This window comes from Pseudorasbora parva, chromosome 1, assembly GCF_024679245.1.
Source record: "Pseudorasbora parva isolate DD20220531a chromosome 1, ASM2467924v1, whole genome shotgun sequence".
NCBI lineage: Eukaryota > Metazoa > Chordata > Actinopteri > Cypriniformes > Gobionidae > Pseudorasbora > Pseudorasbora parva.
The window spans coordinates 56,985,598-57,008,182 of NC_090172.1; the positions used below are offsets into that span (position 1 = coordinate 56,985,598).

Genomic DNA, 22,585 nt, shown 5'->3' on the forward strand with positions numbered 1-22,585 from the left:
TATTCTAATGGGACGCGAGACAAACTAAACCATCAAATTACACTTCAAAAAACGTTTTTCCCAAAGATGGCTTCTGTCATTTTAGGTCGTTTTTATCACGCTGATGTAAGTTCAAGTGTTCCTTGAAAAGTTCGGTTTTCGTTACACTGTAAAAAAATGTTTTGGTTTAACTTAAAAATGTAAGTAACCTGGTGGTTGCCTTAAAATGTTGTGTTTATTGAAATGAAACGTTTGAGTTGATACAATGAAGGAAATTGGTTTAATAAATAGAAACTCAAAATACTATTGTATCTGAACCACATAAATTTGATAGCACAATTTGGCATGTTTCACTGCGTCATCACAAATAAAACACACAATTACCCAACATGCTTCTTTAAAAAAATAAAATCTTTTAATAATATTTGAATAAATGTTGTTGTTGATTCTCACAAATGTTCATTGTATTAAAGGTCCTGTTCTTCGCGATCCCATCTTTCAAGCTTTAGTTAGTGTGTAATGTTGCTGTTAGAGCATAAATAATACCTGTAAAATTATAAAGCTCAAAGTTCAATGCCAAGCGAGATATTTTATTTAACAGAAGTTCCCTGTCAAAGCCTACAGCGAACGGCCGATTTGGGCTACACCCCTGCACTTCCTGCTGTAATGACGTCACTAGAACCGTTTGTTGACTAACCCTCCGCCCACAAGAACACGCAAAATAGGGGGCGTGGTCTTGTTGCTCTCCCACGTGGAGAAGAGCGCGCGTTCAGCGCTTGCATCTCCCCGTTATGGTAAGAGGCGGTATACAGATCAGTAAATTGTGTGAAAATTGTGTTTTTTTTACACGCAAAACATGAACTCATGTTATATTGCACACTGTAAACATAATCAAAGCTTCGAAAACACGCAAAGAACGGGACCTTTAACAATTTTTATTTATTTCAATGAACTAAAAGTTTTAATGCAACCAGGTAAATTATTTTTTAAATATTTTTTTACAGTGTAGTTATTTGATGCTATACAAACAGGAGTGTGACGTCATGACTGACAGCTGTGATTGACGGCTTCTCTGAGCAAAGTTGTCACTGAGGCACCAACACACTTTTTTCGGGAGGAGATTGGAGGTTTAATTTGGATTTCTACGTTTACATAACTGTTTATTTCACACCGACAGCAAGTTGTTCTGCAGTAAACTGTACAGATACTGCAGGAGTGTGGACAGGCTTTTTGATATCGTGGCTCTATTTCCTGCTCTCTACTCACAGACTCAGCTCCAAAATCAGCGCAAGATATCAGCGCCATATTCTGGCATTAGCGGCTTCACTTTTTATACAATGGAATATAGTGAAGAGACGTCGTCCATCTTTTTATACAGTCTATAAAAATTATACACACTATGGAAGAGAACTCAAAACTACAGTGGAGGTGTTCAGGGAGTTCAGAAACTCTGGCACTGATATAGAGAAGAAATCCTGCTGGAGTGACTTTGTAGATTTTTTTCATGCTCAAACAGAAATATTACACAAAGAAAGTTGGACATGTAAAAAGAAAATGCATAATAGGTCCTCTTTAAACATGGTCAGATGAGTTCAGAAGAGCTACAAGCACGACACTATTATGAACATTTGAATTTTTATTCAAAGGTATTTCAGAAATAGTGAATAAATGAACACCCATGATATGTAAATCTTTGCTCTGATGGAGTGCTTCTGATTCTTTTCATTTACTTTACATTTCCATTACACACACACACACACACACACACACACACAAAACACTGACTCAAGACGTACTTGTTACCTATTACACACATGCACTTTGATTAATAAACCCACATCACTTTCCACTTTCCTTTTTGTCACTTCATCCTGCTCTTTCTTTCAGTGAATGATGCTACATACGTTCCCTGAGGACATTCTCTATAAAGTGTGTGTGTGTGTGTGTGTGTGTGTTGAGCTCCTTACAGCTGTTGTTTTATGTCAATGTTGTAAGATCCGACTGAATGGCACATACACACTCCTGAATAAACATATCATAATGTCACTCTAAAATTTGATGTGCAGCTGGTCAGTGATTGACAACCTCCAGGATTAAAAAGACAGAACGCCACTCATATACTATCAGCAGAGGACAGATCAGTGTCACACACTCTCTCGCGACACACATAGCTGTCCATACATGCTTTCATACACAGGAGGCATTACATACTATACGCCACTGAGCTATTTAAGGCCTCTCATCAGCCTTTATTTCTTAGTCTCTTAAAAAGCATAAACACATGCTAACACACACACTGTAAAATAATTGTAATGTTAACTAAAATGCCATCTAGCAGTGCCTGAAATATTCGCACAGACACACACAAGGCCCGCAGACACTCTCCCCATGCCAACCTACTCGCACGCACGCTTAACTAATGTATGCCGACCCAGTCAGACAGACAAAACATAAAACATGTCACAGTCCAGACGCAGAGAGAGGGGGAAGAGAGGAGAGAGATGGTCCCAGAGGCATTATTAAATTGATCAGTGTACGGATGGTAGGATAAGTGATGAAATGAGAGAGATGGATGGATCTGTGGTCTCATCTCATTATAGCTCTTAGTGCAGGAAATGGGCTTCTATACCTGCAGCTCTGCAGCTGTTGTGTCTGTCAGCATGAAGCAGTTGTTGAGATTAGAAGTATTTTTTAGTTTTTTTACGGCACAATTTTCTACTTGACTGTTGCCATGCCACTGAGAAATGTATAGCAGTTTAAGACGGTTTTGTCCAAACATTTTTGTCATGAGAGCTCTTGGAGAGTTTGGCATGTAATGAGTATGAAAATGTTTAAGGCTTTGCTTAATAGATCTAGACTTCATTTTCCTTGATGATCATTTTTCTGCCGTTTTGAATTGTCCAAAAAACCTACTTAGCGCCAAAATTGGCTCATATCATCATCGGGCTGACAAAAATAATGTTTTTTTTGACAAATCTAACCATTCTTGAATAATGCATGAACTAATTTGATGAAAATCACGTCAAATTGGATCTCCCTGCAATGCTTAGCATATTTAGACGAATCTTGGTACATCACAAGCATGACCTGAGGCTACATGCAGAATTTCAACACAGCGCCACCTACTGGTCAGAAGATATTTAAAAAATTTGCCATTTGCCCAAAAATGACAAAACCGCTCTCTTTTCATTCAGTCTGGCAAACCAAGTCGGATGATAGCCAATTTTTCATATCACCCATTTAAAATTTTGTCAAAAGATACAAACGTATTAGAGCATCATTACGAAACTCGGTTTGTGTCATAAGGACCATGACCTGAAGGTACTCAAAAAGGTTTTGGAACAGCGCCATTTTCTGGTCAAAATGTATAATTTAAAAAATGATAATAGCTTTTGATACATTTTGCCTATTTTAATACAACTTGATAGACTCCTCGAGTCATAAACCAATGGACCCTTTTCACAGACTGTGATGATGCGTTTTTAACGATCATCAGTATTGCAAATCCTTCAACGTTTTTTGTATTTTAACTTTTTTAATGTACCTTTATAACACTAATAGTATGTATTATATTAACCTTTGCATAAAATTACACAAAAAAAAGTTTCTAATACAGCATCTATGGGCGTGATGGTAAAATTCACACCCTTCTCTCTTTTCACTGCCGTTATCAATATCACTCTTTTTATCCTCTTTTTGAAAGTTGTGAAATGTGAAAGTTGGGGACACAAAAAATATATATTTAATGTATTTTCGACTTCCGCTCTAAGAAACCCAGAACTGTGAAAAGGGCCTATTAAGCCATATTTGATTTAACAAACCACTCTCGAATAACGCGTCAACTAATTTGATGGCTTGGTGCCAAGCTGATTCTGAGGCTGTAGCGGTTTTGGTAACTGCGCCACCTATTGGGGAAAAGTGATAAGAAATGTAATATTACAAATGATTGCATTTGTGATTTTTTTCAGCCATTTTGACTAAAATATTCTAAAATTGTCTTACACATTGTTGCAGTTGCTTTAAAGCTCTCAGCCATGCTTGCATAACTCATTGTGCCTTTTTTGTGCTTGGCCCACTAATTGCTGCTTGTAACGTTACGGTTATCAGAACACAAATTAATCAAATAATCTCTATCAGACATACAAAAAAGTAATAGTGGGAAATCTCAATGTGTTGCTTTCCGCTCTGAAAGGACTGGCATGACTGGTCACCAGCATATATGCTATGTTTTTTGGATGCTGAATTTCCAAATGTTTGTGCATTGATGCTCAACTGATCTCTTCATCCCTTCTTCTCTCTCTCTCTCTCTCTCTCTCTCTTTCTGATTGAGTCTGTGTTCTGGTTGGAACGACTTGTTCTGACTAAATATAGCTGTGCTCAGCGAGGAGCAGAGGTGGCGGGGGCAACCTTTTTACAATTAGAGCAAAGACTAGGAAATTGAGAGCAACAACGAAAAGGAACATTGGTCAATTTTCAGGACATTAAGAATAATTTTGTTATTTCCTTCTTGTCAAACCTCTTGGTTCATGCAGACCTTTTATAATCATTATTGTTTGGGCTGCAACAGTTAAGACTAGGATTTGAGTACTGTAAACATACTCAACCGCGTATCCTTTAGACTATATTCAATTCTAGATGGAAATAGTTTTATATAATAATAATAATACATTTTATAATCACCTTTACAAATCCCAAGGACGCTTCACAGAGATAGGTTTGAGGAACAGAATCAAATAAACACAAATAACAAAGCACAATACACATACCAAGAGCTGACGTGTATAACTTAAAAAAGTTAGGTTAGGGATACAAACAAACAGCAGGAGACAAACAGGACTGAGGAATGCAAACAAATGACATTCATAACAAGGTACAATTTACAGACCGAGAGCTGAAGCGTAAAAGAAAAAAAGCTGTTTTTAAGAGGTTTTTGAAAGAACGAAGGGAGGATGCTTGATGGATGTTTTGAGGAGTAGCATTGCACAACCTGGGAGCCACAACACTAAAAAACCTGGCACACATAGTTACCAAACTAAACTTAGGAGTGACTAACAATCCCACACTAAGATCATAAGGAAAGAACAGGAGCCTAATGTTGAAGTCAGTCTGATAAATATGAAGGACCAAGGTTATGAAGAGCTTTGTAAGTGAGAATGAGTTTATACACAAGAAAACCACACGCCAGAGAGGACTAGAGTAATTTGCTCATTCTTTCTTTTGAGAGCAATCAAGCGGGCTGCAGAGTTAACATATTGTAATTTTTGTATCTTTTTATCTGAAAGGCCATAAAGAAGTGAGTTACAGTAGTCAAGGTGCGATGTGACAAAGTTTCAGCATCCTGCTGCCTAAGAGAAGAGTGAATACGGGAGATATTATGTAGGTGGCAAAAAGCTGTCTTTACTAATGTGATCATTAAACGAAAGTGTGGAAAGAAGTCATTTTGGAAACAAGAGCTGTCGTAGAGGGCATTATCAAGTCACCATTGTTTAAACTCATCAGATTTAAAGCCAATCAGTATTACCGGTCCAATCATTTTCACCCGAGTTCATTTCAAAGTGCTTTGCCTCCAGCCAAAGCTTGAGTTCCTTTCATGCAAGTTGCTAATGTAGTCTGAGGTGCTGAAAATAAATCTGTATGTCATCGGCATAACAGTGGTAATTGAACCCATAGTGTCTAATTATTTGTCCAACTGCTAACATTTTTTGGGGGGAAAAAGGGGCCAAAGACAGAACCTTGAGGGACACCAGAAATGATTGGGTGTGGTAAACTTGGGATGTTAAATATTGTGTAACATCTCCACTAGCACTATATCAGCCAGGACGATTTATATATTTGGCAGTCATGAGATTGTGTCTCCATATGGCCCATAAACAGATTGTAAAATCTACTGGCATTATCAATACTTAGTACTGTAGGTTGAATGCCAAATTAGTGCAAAAGTGTCTAGTTGGTGCAGCTCTGTGCACTGTATTTGATTTAGGATGTAGTATATTAGTTTAGAAGAACATTCAAGTGTACATTTTTTTCCATTGGCAGGCACTTTATTAAAGTAAATAGGTCCCGGTAGTGCATTTAGGGTATACATTTGATCATTTTGTGTGTTCCCTTAGAAACAGAAACGCTCATTAAATCTGCACATTTTCAAATGTTTTGTGTTCCCTCTAAGCGAGTTGTTTCTGCTGTCACTGTGTGTGCTCATCCGGATTACTTTTCACAAATTGCAGAATAATGGGTGGAAATGAAAGGATGTTGGGTAGAGGAAGAGACTGAGACTGGCTCATCTGCTTTTATGAATAAAGACAATCAATTTGCTATTCTTCAGTGATTGTTCTGTTTATACCGGGGTCCATGTTTGCAGACCGGCCGGTGACGCACACCGGATTGATTAAATGACTCAAACATGCATTTTTTGTCATATGCATGCATTAACAGGTTAACAGGCCAATATGTGAGTTAAGTGTGATCTCCAATAAACACGTTTACATTTGCAGTCTTATTGTCCCTCATTATGACATTAAGGGCATTTAACCCAGCACGACTCAATGTACAATGCATGTACAAATAGTTATTCTGATAAGAACAGCTCCAGTAGAACATATCTATTGATTTCCTTGCAATGGCACAAGTCACTGCCAATGAACAGCATGTGAAGTAAGACCTTTAAGTTGCCTTCTTACACTGCAAACGTATTCATGTTAGACCTCAAAATCTAATCAATGTATTTTATATTTATACTAGAATACATTTGCTTGGCAAAGGTTGCACTTCATTCAGGATTTTTCTGAAAAGTTTTGTTGGTTTTTGTTGGTTTAACTTAAGAAAGTAAGTAACCTGGTTGCCTTAAATTTTTAATTTCAATTAACTCAAAATTTTGAGTTGATGCAATGAAGGAAATTTGTTTAATAAATAGAAACTCAAAATATTATTGTATCTGAACCACATAAAAAAAAATATAAATCATGTTTCACTGCATCACCAGAAATAAAACACACACAACTACCCAATGTGCTTACAAAATATTTTAATAATGTTTTTAAAAAGGTTGTCGAATGTCAAAAAAATGTTCATTGTATTAACTCAAAAATTTAAGTTCAATGAACTATTGCAACCAGGTAACTTTCTTTTGCAGTGTATTGAAAACGAAAATCATTTTTTTTTTCTTTTTTGTTTTTGTTTAAAGTGCCCCTGTCATGTTTTGTTCAAATATTACATTTCATTCAGTGTGTAATATCACCGTTTGTGTATGTAAAAGGTCTGCAAATTTTTAAAGATCAAAGTGCAACCGCCTCCTAAACCCACTAAAATTCCCTGTTCTCTACATTAGTCCAACCAATAAAGGAGTGAGTGAAAACAAGTGAGTGAATTCAGACACTGTGTGCTGCCACTTTTTGCGTAGTTTTAACAAAAACTAATGGTATATCAATAGGTAGGGTTGCCACCCGTCTCGTGAAATACGGAATCGTCCCGTATTTTCAGGAAAAATGACGCGTCCCGTATCAAAGTAATACGGGAAGCGATTTGCCCCGTGTTTTACATAGGTCCACCCGCATTGTGTGAAGATACGTCCTATTCTGCCCCTAATTGGGACGCTGCCGTCGTTGGCTTGTTTGATTGGTTTGTTTCAGGTTCACGAGCCGTGAATCACGGCCAATCAGAGTCAGAAGAGGAGGGGACCCCGCCTTGCCGGTTCTTTTCTATATGGGCAGACTCCACTTGAAACGATGGCGGAGGCAGGTCCACATTCCCTATATCAAAATAATTTTTTGATTGATAACGTTAGATTTCATATGCTGCCTATTAAGAAACAATGTTAATAATGTAGGCTACATTCATGATGTTATGGTATGATTTGTTTATTAAGGTACAGTCAGACACAAGCATTACTTTAATAAGAGATAAGATATATATATATTTAATCAAAACAGGACCTTTTAAGAATAAAATAAACAACTATTTGTTATGCTTAACAAATTTAAATAATTGCATCTTCCAATACTATAGAATTAACAATAGACTGGCCTATATAAAAACGGAATAATACATAAATATATTTACTTAACTTACCAAAAATAAAAAATGTTAAGTGTTTTATTGAAATAAGAAATGATTTTATATGTAGATATTATCATTTACAGTTATTTATGTGTGGTTTCACTGTTTGGATGGTGTTACTGCAAACAATGACAAATATTTTAGTCAAATCTTTGTTCACAACACTATAAAATTACTCGAGTTAATTAGCAATTTCTTATCCTACTCCCCTCTAGGTTACAGCAGCTGAGTTTGTTTTTTATCGTCATAGCTGTGTATTATACTGAGTGCATCTGTTCACACTGATTTCAATAGCAGATATCCTATTATAATGTCCATTGGTATCAATCTTAATATATATACAAATTATGAAAACATGTTTTAAGTTATGATGTACGACCACTGCACTGGCACACCATCGGGACTGTGGTCATCGTGGCCCCGAGGGGTGTGGCCACCGCTGCGGCAGGCGTCCCTTATTTTTCTGTATTGGCTGTACTGTAGTGGCGACCCTATCAATAGGGGTGTAACAGTATAATCGCAAAACAATAATGCAACAATATGTATTGTGGACAGGGACAATCAGTATTGTGTTTAGCTCAGCCAAACTGAAAATAAATGCGAGAAACAATTCAAGTTCACTAGTCAGTACAACATTAAATGAACTAATGTATAATAATGCAATGGGGGGATATCTGTGGGTCCGGATAATGCCAGATGTCTTATGTTACCAGTAGAAAAGAGACCTACATTATTTTTAATATCTTAGTCAGTGACAGGGTGCATATTCGTCTAAATCAGGGGTGGCCAAACTTTTTCCAATGAAGGGCCAAAAATCAAACTTGATTGAGAGCCGTGGGCTGAAAGTAAAATTTTTTTAAATCATAAATCAAACTGTATTACATTAAAGTGGCTATGGGTTTATTTATTTCATAATGTTTAAAATAAATATAAAACAACTTTAATCTAATTAACTAATGCAGTTTTATTTGTAAACTGTTGCATTTTAATGTACAATTAAATGGGCAACAATCCCCAAGTGTTCAATGCCAAATACACAATGATACAGATTCATAATGACGACGGGTATTGTACTTTTTAAAAAAATGAACAGACTGTTTGCAAACTAAACACACTGATTGGACTTCTGTGAATAAAAACTCATCTTGCCAAGCTTTTTAAACATTTCTCGTCTGTGTGCCACTGCCTTGATTTCTCCATTATTGCATTTAATTTGTTGACGTTGTGTCGCAAAGCACACTTTAATTTAAACACTAAAAAGTGCTTTAATTGAATTTAAAATCATTTGAAATTAATTTACATTTAATGTAAACATTTCATTTCAGTTTACTCTGTTGTAGTTTAACAATAAAACAAAGAAAATTATGTCAAATTAGAAATGACAATCTGTGTTGAATCTCTTTGTGCCATCTTTGTGAGGACATTTTGTCCCATAAGGGTTTACCAGGTCTCTCTCTCTCTCTCTCTCTCTCTCTCTCTCTCTCTCTCTCTCTCTCTCTCTCTCTCTCTCTCTCTCTCTTTTAATAAATGTTTTATTTGGGCAAGCAAAACTGGCCATATGGCTTTCACGGAAAAATCTTTTGAGAGGTGATGGATCAACTGCTGTAGTGGCCATTTTAAAGGGTTTACTAAAATCACGGCTCAAAATAGAATTTACTTACTATAGATTGGTTAATTACCTGGATATGTTCAAATACAAATGGGGAGTAAATCACTGTATTTGTGATGTTGATGATGATGGCATATTGCAAATTTATGTTTAAATGGTTTATGTCCCTCCCCCCACCCACCCACCCTAAGAAACATTATTGTTAATGTTTAAAAATATATTATGTTTTTTTAACCTATTTTGTAAATAAAAAGACCTTTTAAAGTCAAAAGTCTCTCTCTCTCTCTCTCTCTCTCTCTGACGGTACGGTGGGGCAAATCAAAGGTTAACACGGGCCAACTTTGGCCCACGGGCCCTAGTTTGGGCATCTCTGGTCTAAATGAATTCTGTATTTTCATCTTCAGAATCATGAATATTTTTATTCTGGTGTCTCCATTGCACCAAGTTCAAGCGTATTAGTTTTTACCCCCGGTGTAACACCAAATTTAGCATTTTAATGTTTTAGAATATGGAATGTTACATCTCGTTTTTGTCTTTTTCAGAATGTTGATGCCTCAGCGGTGTGGAATTCTGGGAAGCGGAATTCTGGGAAACGGAATGCCGGCGCTCTCACTTGAACGATGCACCTGCCAGAGCAGAGAGAGAGAGAGAGAGAGAGAGAGAGAGAGAGTAAGGTGTGTGCACAAACCAAGCCAACTTCGCAAGCACTTTCGAAAGACTATTCTGCAATGATTGGCCGCTGCAATCAGTGGGAACAAGTGCCAAAAGAGACAAGCAACATCTATCTGTGCTGTTCGGACTCTCAGCAGACAAGCACAGTAACCAATCAGAGAGGAGAATGGAGCCAATGACCGTTGACCTTCAACAGAAGCTTAAGCAGCCCACAAAAAAAGACTCACAATCGTCAAACATTATATAAAAATGTGCCTCGTTGTAGCTTTCTATAGACTCTCAATTCTTCAAGCATTGACTGATGTGCTTGAAGAGAAAGGTTGCTATTATATTACATAACCGATACGGAAGGTATAATCGCCAGGAAAAGATGAGCGTTACGGCAAGACGTCAACAATGCTGGTACTGCTTCTGGTGATAGTGATGAAGATGATAGCATCACAGATGTGTTGATTGACTAGCTCATCATCCTCGCTGTCCCTTGTTCGTTTCTCCACCCTCTTTGCCCCATGCATTAGTACTTAAGTGCCTGTCTCTTTCCTGCTACTCTTTTTTCTGCTCTCTTCACAGTAGTGTCCTGAAAGGAACCAGTAACAGACATTTGGCTCAGTGACACTAAGCATCTATTTTTACTCTAAGGGTGGGGTGCTTCTGTGATGGTGTCCTGCGGTAGCTTACCTCAACTGGCACGCAAGGATGCTAGCTGACCAATCCACACTGGACTATACCAATGATAGTCCGGAATGGGGGGGTTTAAAGGATTTAATTTGGGAATCGTTCCCACACACTGTATCACAGTGACACCCTTTGCTGGCCAACAGTGGTAAAATAAAAACAGGAGTGTTTAAAACACGATTCTCTCCTATGATTTCTATGCCCTTTTTATTTATTTGAAGAAAATAAAGTGCTTTTTATTATGCTGAATATGTGTTATAAATGTTTTATAGTGATAGTTGACCCAACAATTAAAATTCTGTCATTTTCTCACCTCATTAAAGAAGATATTTTTTGTCAATACACTGTCAGAAAAAAAAGGCACATTTCTGTCCTACATGGGCGGTACCCTAAGGTACAAAACCGAAAAGGTACTAATTTAAGGTTCTACTATGTACCCTTAAGGTACTAATTTGCACTATTAAAGTACTAATATGTAACATTTAGGGGTTACTAAGGTACAAAGATGTACCTTTTCACTTTTGTACCTTAGGGTGCCGCCCCAGTGACAGAACTGTACCTAAAAATATCTTCTTTTGTGATCCACAGAAGAAACTCAATTTTGGCACAACATGAGGGTGAGCACACGGTGACAGAATTTTCATTTTTGGGTGAACTGTCCCTTTAAATAAGGACACACATTCTGCCTTGTCATGGGCCTCTGAAAGACCTCAGGCGTTGAATATTTATGATTTTCGGAGTGTGACAGTTGTGTTTGCACTAGTGTACCTGTGTTGGGTAAGTTACTCTTAAAAAAAGTAATTTATTAATAACAACGTCTAATTACATCTTAATCCGTGTAATTAGATTACTGTAATACTCTCTAAAAAGTATACTAGTTACTTTCTAAATCCCGTATCAACCTCAACTAGTTACACGATTCAAGCATAGACATTAAACTGCTGTTAATTCTTTCTAATAAATAATATAAAATTGCATAAATTATTATTAAACTGCCCAAAGTGCTTAAAGGGAGAAGATTATATTAAAACATTTACATTCAATTTAAATGTTGAATCCACTATTGTTTTAGATAGAATTGTTGTATAGTTTATACAATAATTAATGCAATTACATCAGTAGTAACTAAGTAATTACAGAGTAATCGATAACTTTTAAATGGAAAAGTAATTGAATTACAGTAATTAGATTACTTAGTAATTAAGTACACCCAGCACTGTCGTGTACACATATGTTTCTTCCTAATTTCTTGGATACAAAAATTAACAATTATTGTTCATTGGATCCAGACTGAGCTGGTCTAATACACACTGAACAGAACAAGTTCCTCCGGTCCTTTAAAAACGTATATGATCAATAAGTTATGACAGCATATGTTTAACTTTTTACTCATCAAAATAAGCAATTTTCACCTTTTTTATAAGTTATATAAGAATAAACTATTTTTTTAAGTCAGTTTAATGTAATTTAAGTTTAAAGGACTTACATTTTTAATTACAATCAACTTGAATGTTTACATTATACATTAGTATAATTAGTATACATTAGTTCACAGGCAGCAGTGTATTTTTTATTTTTTGACAGTGTAAAATCATAAGGGGAATCTTGTTCATTTAAAAGAATGATACCCAAACTCGGCTTTAAACCAAAGAACAATACTGAAAAAAATACATTCAGAACATAGAGTCGAGGTTGGAGTTACAAGGAAAAATATGGGGTGGTTCATCCAAAAAGGATAATATTTGGAAGAACATTGGGATCCAAACACCGTTGAATCTCATTCCATGGACAAAACAACACAGAGATTTCTCAAAATATCTTCTTTTGTCTCACGTCTTTCGCAGGGTCTCACGAGTGACAGCATTGTAAAAGCTCAACTTAAAAAATAAAATAAAATAAAAAAGACGAATACAATCAGAGTTATATTAAAAAATGCCCTGGCTAACCCAAGGTTTATAATGGCAGTGAATGGCAGCCCAAAAAAGTGCATCCATCCATTATAAAAGTTCTCCAGGGGGTTAATAAAGGCCTTCTGAAGAAAAGCGCTGCGTTTGTGTAAAATATCCATATTTAAAGGACTACTCCGGTGAGAAATGAACCTAGGTGTAATGAACACATGGTCACCGAGTAGATCGTTCTCTGGGATGCGTTTTCATGAAAATCGAATGTAAAGAGTTTTATTTCTAAAAACAGATTAGCTTATAACACTAGTCTATGGGGCACAGAGTAAGTGAAATTAAATCGCTAGTTAATACCACTAACAAGGCTCAAAATAGCCTCACACTAACACGGTAGCATAATAAGGGTCCCTACATGCAAACCGAAGCATAGAGAACGTTGTAAGTGTACAAACAGTTTAATAAGAAGATACTTTATAAACACAGCGCCTTAGGCGTTCACGGACAGGCACCATCTTGGAAAACAGTCTCGACTCGTCGAGCGACGAGCGCTCTGCTAAGTGATGAACTGTGACTTGGAATCTCATATGGTTCGTTGTTTCCGAAGAAAGCACTGAACGCAGCAGAGAAAATAAATAAATAAAAATAAAAATGTCCATGTTATTACATTTCACAAACTTAATTCCTATCGACCAGCTCACTTAGAACAGCGCTAGTGGATCGATTCGTCGAGACTGTTTTCCTAGATGGCGCCTGTCCGTGAACGCGTAATGCGCTGTGTTTATAAAGTATCTTCTTATTAAACTGTTTGTACACTTACAAAGTTCTCAATGCTTCGGTTTGCATGTAGGGACCCTCATTATGCTACCGTGTTAGTGTGAGGCTATTTTGAGCCTTGTTAGTGGTATTAACTAGCGATTTAATTTCACTTACTCTGTGCCCCATAGACTATGGGGCACAGAGTAACTCTTTACATTTTCATGAAAACGCATCCCAGAGAACGATCTACTCGCTGACCATGTGTTCATTACCACTAGGTTCATTTCTCACCAGAGTTGTCCTTTAAACCTTTATAAAGTAAAAAAGAAAAACGTAAAAAAAAGACTGCCTTACGTATTTCACTTTCTTTTTAAGTTGAATGTAGAAAGCGGTCCGCCTGAAGACTTGACTTTATAAAGTTTTAAATAGATATTTTTCTTACACAAACCCATCGATTCGCTTCAGAAGGCCTTTATTAACCCCCGGAGCCGTGTGGAGAACTTTTATAATGGATAGATTCACTTTTTTGGGCTGCCATTCACTGCCATTATAAAGCTTGGGTTAGCCAGGACATGTTTAATATAACTCCGAATGTATTCATCTGAAAGAAGAAAGTCATACACACTTAGGATGGCTTGAGGTTGAGTAAATCATGGGGTAATTTTCAGCTATCCCTTTAAGATGATAGAGGATGTTTCTACAGGCTTTGCTGCTGTTATATAATTTGGAAGAAACATTGAGAACTTTACTCAAGCTATTCAAATGCACTCTGTGTTTGGTTTCTGTTGACAAACTATGTATAGGCTCCATACACACACACACACACACACACACACATACACACAGATGTAAGTATATAGGCTGTAATGTTGAGAATTTCAAGCTGCTTCACAAAAGGGCAGGCAAGCCGAAGTTTATATTATGCTACTCATGTATTTGTGTTCGTGTCTGTTAAAAAAAATAGATGTATCTGAAATGTGGGGCTTATTGAAAAGTAAGGATTTGCTCTATTTTTTTGCTCCGTTTCAGGCAGTCAAGACTAAACAAAACACAAAAATTTGCACAGCAATTATACACTAATGCAAGCACATATGGCTTCTATCATTCAGCCTGTATTTCTCATAATTATGACATTTTTTCTCAGAATTTTGTCTATTTCTTGTAATTGCGGCTTTACTGTACATCTCTGACAATCTATATCTCTGGCAATCATGTAACTTTATCTCAATTACCTAAAAACCGGCTTCCATAGTGTGTGCCCTGCCATGCATTGCCTGTCCTCTCTCTATAGAGCGGCGGTGTAACAGGAGCTCGGCCTATACGTCTATGAATAGCAAGCTGTCTAGCTTTACTCAGAGCTGATACCATACAGTATATACTGAGTCTTAATGTTCATTCCACGCATTTTTCATGCACGTTTCACCGGCACAAAAGAGATCTTTATGTGGAAGGTCTGGTTTCAACTTGTTATGCGCACACACTGACATCGGTAGAGGGCTGGGCGCCTAGGACTGGAAGTGAGGGCACATATTCATGGGTGGCCTGTTACCACAGGAGTACCTGTATTATTCAGAACACACGGTGGCCCCCGGGACAGCTCTTCTCAAGGTGAATTAAACCTCAAACTCTGCAGCACTTACAAACACTTGCAATGCAGCAGCATTTCTATTCTTGCACATGCAGGAAAAACCTGATGGCCACAAACACTCTCACCTCCAGGAGAAACACAGATGTGAAGTTGTGCTCCACCCGTGACCTGATTGCGATTCACACGTGTGTGTATTTCCTCCGGGGGTCTGAGGCTCAGCACACCAATGAAGCCTACCGGGGGGAAAATACATGACTCTTTTGAACTTTTGACATGAAAAGAAGTGACAAAAACTGTCATAAAGATGCTGGCGTGTATCTGGCAGCAGATACTTGTGAATTTTATTTGATTTCTTTAATGATGTGCACGGATAAATCATTTATAATATATACCACAATATTCCATAAAAAACAAGAATTGTCCATTTCGATTTCATTGTGACATTTTTTTAATGTGAAGTATCACATGCTCATACATGCTACTGGATAATGTTAAAAAATAACCAAATATCTATATAAGCTGTGTTTTATAAAATCACATTCAGGTCTGAATCCATTCTGCTTTGTTCTGATCCAATAATTTCCCAATGTATAATTTTTAAGTCATGCACAATATATTTTTCTAATAAAAAATATGTTTCACTTAGAAATGTTGTATTACAGAAATAAAATGGGTTGTGAATGTTTGAATGTTGTCTTCATACATGTGATATGAATATATAACTAATATTTATAAATAAGCCTACATAAAATGTGCATTGTAGAAAAATACAGAAAATATAAAAAAAATACAGAAAATATAAATAAAATAGTAGCCTAAATATGTACTCAAAAAAGGATAATGTTTTTAAAAGGGTGCATTTAGCTCATCAAAAGCAAAAGCACTAATAGTCAAAGCCCTAATATTATATATATATATATATATATATATATATATATATATATATATATATATATATATATATATATATATATATATATATATATATATATATATATTCCTGTGTTGGTAAAACTGAATTTTCATTATGATATTATGATTTGATGCTCAAGAAACATTTAGTATTAGCCTTTTAGCAATGTGTGCTTCATATTATTTTTTAGGATTCTTTAATAAAAAATAAAAAAGAACAGCATTTATTTGGAATAAAAATCTTTTATAACATCGTAAACTTCTTTAGTGTCGCTTTTGATTAATTTAATGCTTTTTTGCAGAATCAAAGTATATTAATTTCCTCTTTCTTAATTAAATTCAGAAAATAGGCTACTATTATGAACGTGAATATCCCTTTACCGTCATTGCTACCCGTTGTCTGCATCATACGACCGCATACGACGCATTAGATTAAAATAATAGGTAGCCTATCTCGTTTTTAAAAAACGCTAAAACTGAGATGAAAAAAAAAATCACTTTCCATATTCAGTTAGAAATTTACATTTGCTATGTTAAACTGCCTGCTTGTGCTATCGGAATTATCGTAAATACGAGAATGAAAGCGGATAATCTAGCATCGTCTATTTTTATGGTTGTCAGTGCGTACACTACATATAATTTGGTATATAAGATTATGGTACATAAGATTTTCCTAATAAATATGCAAAAATAAACCTTGTTTCCACGATCCGTGTTCATTTCGAATGCAACAAGCTCTTGATTACGACTTCTGCAGTTCTTGAAGTATTTAATTTCCGATAGCACGCATTCACTTCCGTTATCTCATGCAGTGAAAAAAAAAAAAACATCCACAAAGAAAAAGACAAGACAGTACAGGCTACTTTTGATTTTTAACAAACTCTCAGCTTTCAAACTGTAGGTAGGCTATTACGAAATTCACATGATGAATATTGTCTTGGCGCTCTTTAATGTGGCCAGATTGAACTTCCTCAGGACCATCACTTCCGCTTGAAAGAGGTTATGTTGAAACAAAATATTGATATAAGGCTACTGAATTAGGCTATATGTCTCGTGTAATCCTCAACCAAGGAAATAATTAAATAAAACAGCTTGTAAACAATGTCACATAACCCTAGGCTACATTTATTTACCTCAGAAAACCTATTCAAGTGTCCATAAACTAAAGTGGGGGGAAAAGGCATTTTTTGCAACAAAAAACACTATATTAAACATTTATTATATTTTTACTTTTATAGCCAAGTTAAGCAAAACAAAAAATAAATCCAAAAAAAGACTAAAGTCTAGAAAAATACATTTATTTGATCAATTGCATGCTGCAAAAAAGTGCAAAGTGCAGGTGACGTATTTGCAGCATGCAATTGATAATATTGATATATATATATTTTTTTCTTCTAGATTTTCCTTTTTGGATTCAGTGTGCGGTCAGCCATTTATTTATTTTTTTCGTTGGGTTTATTTGGTTGGGTTTTTTTTTTTTTTTTTTTTTTCCAAGTTGATTTTTTTGGTTCTATGCACCTGAAGGAAAATATATTTTTTTCAACTGAGAGGCCAACAATCTTTGACCTACTCTTTTATATTTAAAACGGTCTAATATGCAATCGTATACAAATCAGTTGTTAAAGGTTCAGTGTGTAATAGTTATGTAGTCTGACAAGCCAGACCCACATCAAGATGTTTGGTCTGGAAACTCACCATTGACAGCTCAATCCGAGGGGCGGATAAACGGTTGTCTTTCAAACTCCCTCTGCACGCGATAGGATAGCGCTACACCAACCAGAGCAACGAAGGGGAAGTAGAGCTTGTTGACAGATTAAACTTTCGCCGTATCCGGTCGGCACAACTCCGAACACATCTTCCCTTTTTAAGAATGACTTCAGTGCCGTTCTTTGTTCTTTTCTCAGAGAAAAGCTTAACTCCAAGTCTTCCAGAGTCGCGGTCAAAGCTGATTCGAAAGACCGCCGTTCGCCAGCTTCTGTTTACTAGAAGCACGCAAACGCAACTTGGCATTCTGTTAAGCCCCGCCACCAACTCTATACACGATGTGATTGGCCCGACCAGAGTTTGGCGTTTACAGCTCAGAAGGGTATTGAGAGTTGCTAGACGACACTCGGGGCAGATTAGATTTGCTGCCGCTAGAGTGCGTCTAGATTTCTAGGCTAATAGTTATGAGGATATAGTGAAAGAAATGCAATACAATATGCATAACTATGTTTTCAGTGGTGTATACACAATGAACTGTTATGTTTTTAATACCTTAGAATAAGCCATTTCTATCTCCATACAGGACAGGTCCCCTTACAGTGAAGTCGCCATTTTGTGCCGCCATGTTTCTACAGTAGCCCTAAAAGGACAAACTTCTCTACAGAGCGCTAGCTACTCTCTGCTGTCTCAGAGGACATCTTTGTCCTGTGTCAGCCACCGAAGCTTCACTTTGTGCTTCGAAAGCAAAGTGAGGGATGAGCGAGGGCGGTTGCAATTCACAACCTCACCACTAGATGCTGCTAAAATTGTGCACCTTTAATTTCAGTGCACCTTTAATTTTAACCTTTAATAAAAGGTTACCTAGTTTAAAACATTGGAGGGGAAAAATCCTTGAGAATAAATAACGTACTAAGCGTATATATTTATGTAAATCTCAATATGAATCATATTGAATCGCAAGCTTATGAATCACAGGTTGGCAGCCTTGATGTCTTCCAAAAAGGTGCAATTTTTATTTAGTTAGGCCTACTTTATATAGTGTTGATATGGCAGTTAGTGAATACCTCAAATTTTGTCACAATATCATGTGTGGAAACTTTTAACTGTGTGTCACAGCTAGCCTCGCTCACCCCGGCCCAGTCCAGCCTCAAAGATGTTAACTTTAACCTTATGCTAATTTTATACGGCTGCTAATAGCTCTAGCCTTGCAACATATACCTACTCTCTCACAGCTGAGCTGCAGCAGGAAGTCTTCCTGCTTTATTACTTCCCTTTTGGCTCAGCGAGGCAGGAAGGCCAGCGAGTATGTGCACATGAGAAGGAGAGTGACAGAGACGCAGTACTAGTCTTGGTTATCACAACAAGCTAATTTAGCATTTATGTTCTTTCTTACAGCCCCCTGTTTCCTCTCCTGTCCTCACAGATTTAAATCTGACACAGTTGTAATGCGTTTAATCCATGAGCCCCATTGATTGCTCCGTCGTTTGAGTGGAAGGTCCAACCAAAGTTCAGCAGACGCAGGTCGATGGGGAACAGTAGTTTTGCTGTGTGTATTCATCGCCCACAGCATGAAGGGTAATTATGTTTTAACGCGTTTTAATACCCTGTCATTATTGCTAAACAAAAACAGCTTTCTTTTTTGACCCTTTTCTCCTGCCAGTATCTCTCCTATCTGCTAACAAGGTGGCCATATTTAGCATATCAACATGTTTATGTGCTACTCTGAGAGAAGCTAGTTTAGACAGTCAAACTGAGGACGCTCAGATGAGATTTAGAGGATGTTTCTGAATGGCTGAGACCGAAGCGTTCAGAAGTTGGCTTCACTTCTGAACAAAAAGGCTCCCTGTACCCTAAGCTGTACAGAGTGTGAATAGCCGAGCGGTGCGAGAGCGAGGAGGGGTCACGTCACCGCGGGGCCTCTATATTTTATTTTCCCCAAGAGCTGCCTGAGATCCCACAGGCACATGCTACAGAATTCCCCCTCAGAAAGAGGGAGGGACGGATGGAGGGAGGGAGACCAGAAGACTTGGGTGAGAAAACGACAGAATGCAACGTGTTCACACAGTCATTTTTGCCTTTTAGCCTGCCCTATATGTTTACTTGTTTTCAAACTGGAAAATCATTAAAAAAATATCAAACCTTGTCATACGGAAAAGCTTCAGATTCTCACTGCAAACTTCTTAAGAAAATGGAATGTTCCATTGTTGTAGCATTTTAGGGGGGAAGTGTGGTAATCCATTGTACAATGTATGTGGTCATGATTGACAGAAAACCCTTTATTTTTTTTTTTGTCCCGGGCCTCATGCTGGGCAGTTCGCATGGGGTGTAGACAAGGGGATTTTGTTTTTGCTTTGGCCCCTCTAATGGGAAAAGGTTAGGGGTCATTTTTCAAAATGTGGCTGTAAAACTTGCCATTAATGATTATGTTTGTTGATCAATCCGAAATTATAATGTTGATTGATTCCAGTAAGTAATTATAATAAAAAAATTGCATGCTAAAAAATGTTCTTCGCACATTGCAGGCTTGCTCAAATATATATGCATTTTCAGGTGCTTTAATTTTTCTTGTGTTACACAAGTCCTGATTAAAGAAGAACACACACAACCCCTCAATGAACTCCAGGAACCCTGTGAGATCATTCTGACGGCACACACATCCCATCTGGTGGCCATCTGAGGCACACGCACTGAAAAAATATTGCTGGATCAACCTAAACTTCCTGACATATTGTGGACCAAATCTAAAATATTCAGTTTAAGAAGATAAATATTCAGTTTTGATTAGCTTTGATTATCTTTGTCAACCAATCAGATTTGAGGGACACGTTTGTCAAGTTTAGGCTAAAAGGGTTACATAAACTTATGTAATTAATGACTCACCCTAATGTCGTTCCACACCCGTGAGACCTCCGTTCATCTTCAGAACACAGTTTAAGATATTTTATATTTAGTTCGAGAGCGTATGCAAGTGTATGCACACTATACTGTCCATGTCCAGAAAGGGAATAAAAACATCATCAGAGTAGTCCATACGGGACATCAGTTAGTTGATGAGAATCTCTTGAAGCAGCAAAAATACATTTTGGTCCAAAAACCACAAAAACTACGACTTTATTCAGCATTGTCTTCTCTTCTGCGTTTGTTTTCAAACCTCAAATAAAGATTCAAATGGTCATGAATCAGCGTATATTGATTCATGATTCGGATCGCGTGTCAAACTGCTGAAATCACGTGACATTGGCGATCCGAATCATGAATTAATACGCTGATTCATAACCGTTTGAATCTTTATTTGAGGATTGAAAACAAACGCGGAAGAGAAGACAATGCTGAATAAAGTCGTAGTTTTTGTGGTTTTTGGACCAAAATGTATTTTCGATGCTTCAAGAGATTCTCATCAACTAACTGATGTCCCATATGACTACTCTGATGATGTTTTTATTCCCTTTCTGGACATGGACAGTATAGTGTGCATACACTTGCATACACTCTCGGACTACATATAAAATATCTTAAACTGTGTTCTGAAGATGAACGGAGGTCTTACGGGTGTGGAGCGTGAGTCATTAATTACATAAATTTCATTTTTGGGTGAACTAACCCTTTAAAACCAGGGTTAAGTCCCTCTACATCAGTGTGATTCACCCGTCATTTCCCTCTGATTTTAGGTTTAGGTCTTAGGGTTAGGACTACATTTTTGGACAGGAATTTTGTTCCAGGATCAACATGTCTGACTTGGCCAAATCGCAATATAAAAATTAAGTGAACGTGGGAGTGAATTTTAAATATTTTCACTTAGTTTATATGTTGCATTTTTGCCAAGTATTCATTAATTCCATTTTCTCTATTCTAAATATTTCAAACAAAACATGATCACTTAAGAACACTGTTACCCAAGTCCTAATTTCAGAATTAAAGTAATAATCATACTAATACTGCAGGACTATTGTTAATTAATACTATAGTAATACTATACTATAGTAATGTATTAGTATTATAATTAATACTAATACATTACAACTTCACAAAATAGTAAGTGACCGTAAGAAAATAAAGCATTGAAAACCACCATCAGGGCAATAATTAAAATTTGAATCAACTAAAGATTTTATGAATCTGCCAGGAAGAGAATGTATATCATCCTAATGCACAGCGAGGAGGATGTTTGAGTTGACAAAGACTCTCCAGGGATCACAAATGAGTATCGCAGAGGGCTCAGAAAGCTTACAGAAAAATTATCAAACAGCCTCTACAGCACCACATGTTTTTATCAAGAAAAATCCTCCTCAATCACCCAGAAAAAAACTCCAACATATTCAGTACATATTCAGCATACAAACATCTGAAACTTCAGACACGACTGGTTCTGTGGTCAGATTAAAAATAAATAAAAAAATAAAATAAAATAAAAAGAGCTTTTTGTATGAAAAGCATTTCATAATGCGATTTACCCCCCAACTTTCAATTATTTTACTTCAATGACAGGTTAGATTTTTGTGAATGGGGGTTAACCAATGCGGAAATAAACAATTATTTGCAATGCGTGATTAAGTTTAGCTCTGCATTTGCCTAAACAACTAAAAATCATAGTTTTTCAGTACCACTCCAAGGCAACTTGGAAATTTCAAGGACATTTCCAGGAAACGGACCCCAGAGCTGGGGATTTTGGTAACTGAACTATTAATAGTAAACAGCGTGTTCGCATGAACAGTTTAAGCTATTCTCCGCATAAGTAAA

General features: G+C 36.7%; 1 protein-coding gene and 1 long non-coding RNA gene across 2 annotated transcripts in view; one reads left to right on the top strand and one right to left on the bottom strand.

Annotated features, from left to right (window-relative positions):
- si:ch73-335l21.1 (insulin receptor substrate 1-B) overlaps nt 1-10,484 on the top strand; it is an 84,164-nt gene extending 73,680 nt beyond the window's left edge. The window contains exon 3 of the mRNA XM_067446051.1: nt 10,183-10,484. Within this exon, the coding sequence (XP_067302152.1) occupies nt 10,183-10,190 (8 nt within the window). The 3' untranslated portion in view covers nt 10,191-10,484. The remainder of the gene's footprint in view (nt 1-10,182) is intronic.
- The window catches only part of LOC137078604 (uncharacterized), a 31,056-nt gene extending 15,217 nt beyond the window's left edge, over nt 1-15,839 (bottom strand). Inside the window, exon 1 of the long non-coding RNA XR_010905317.1 lies at nt 15,358-15,839. This is a non-coding gene — a long non-coding RNA (uncharacterized lncRNA). The remainder of the gene's footprint in view (nt 1-15,357) is intronic.
- Nucleotides 15,840-22,585: the final 6,746 nt, after the last annotated feature.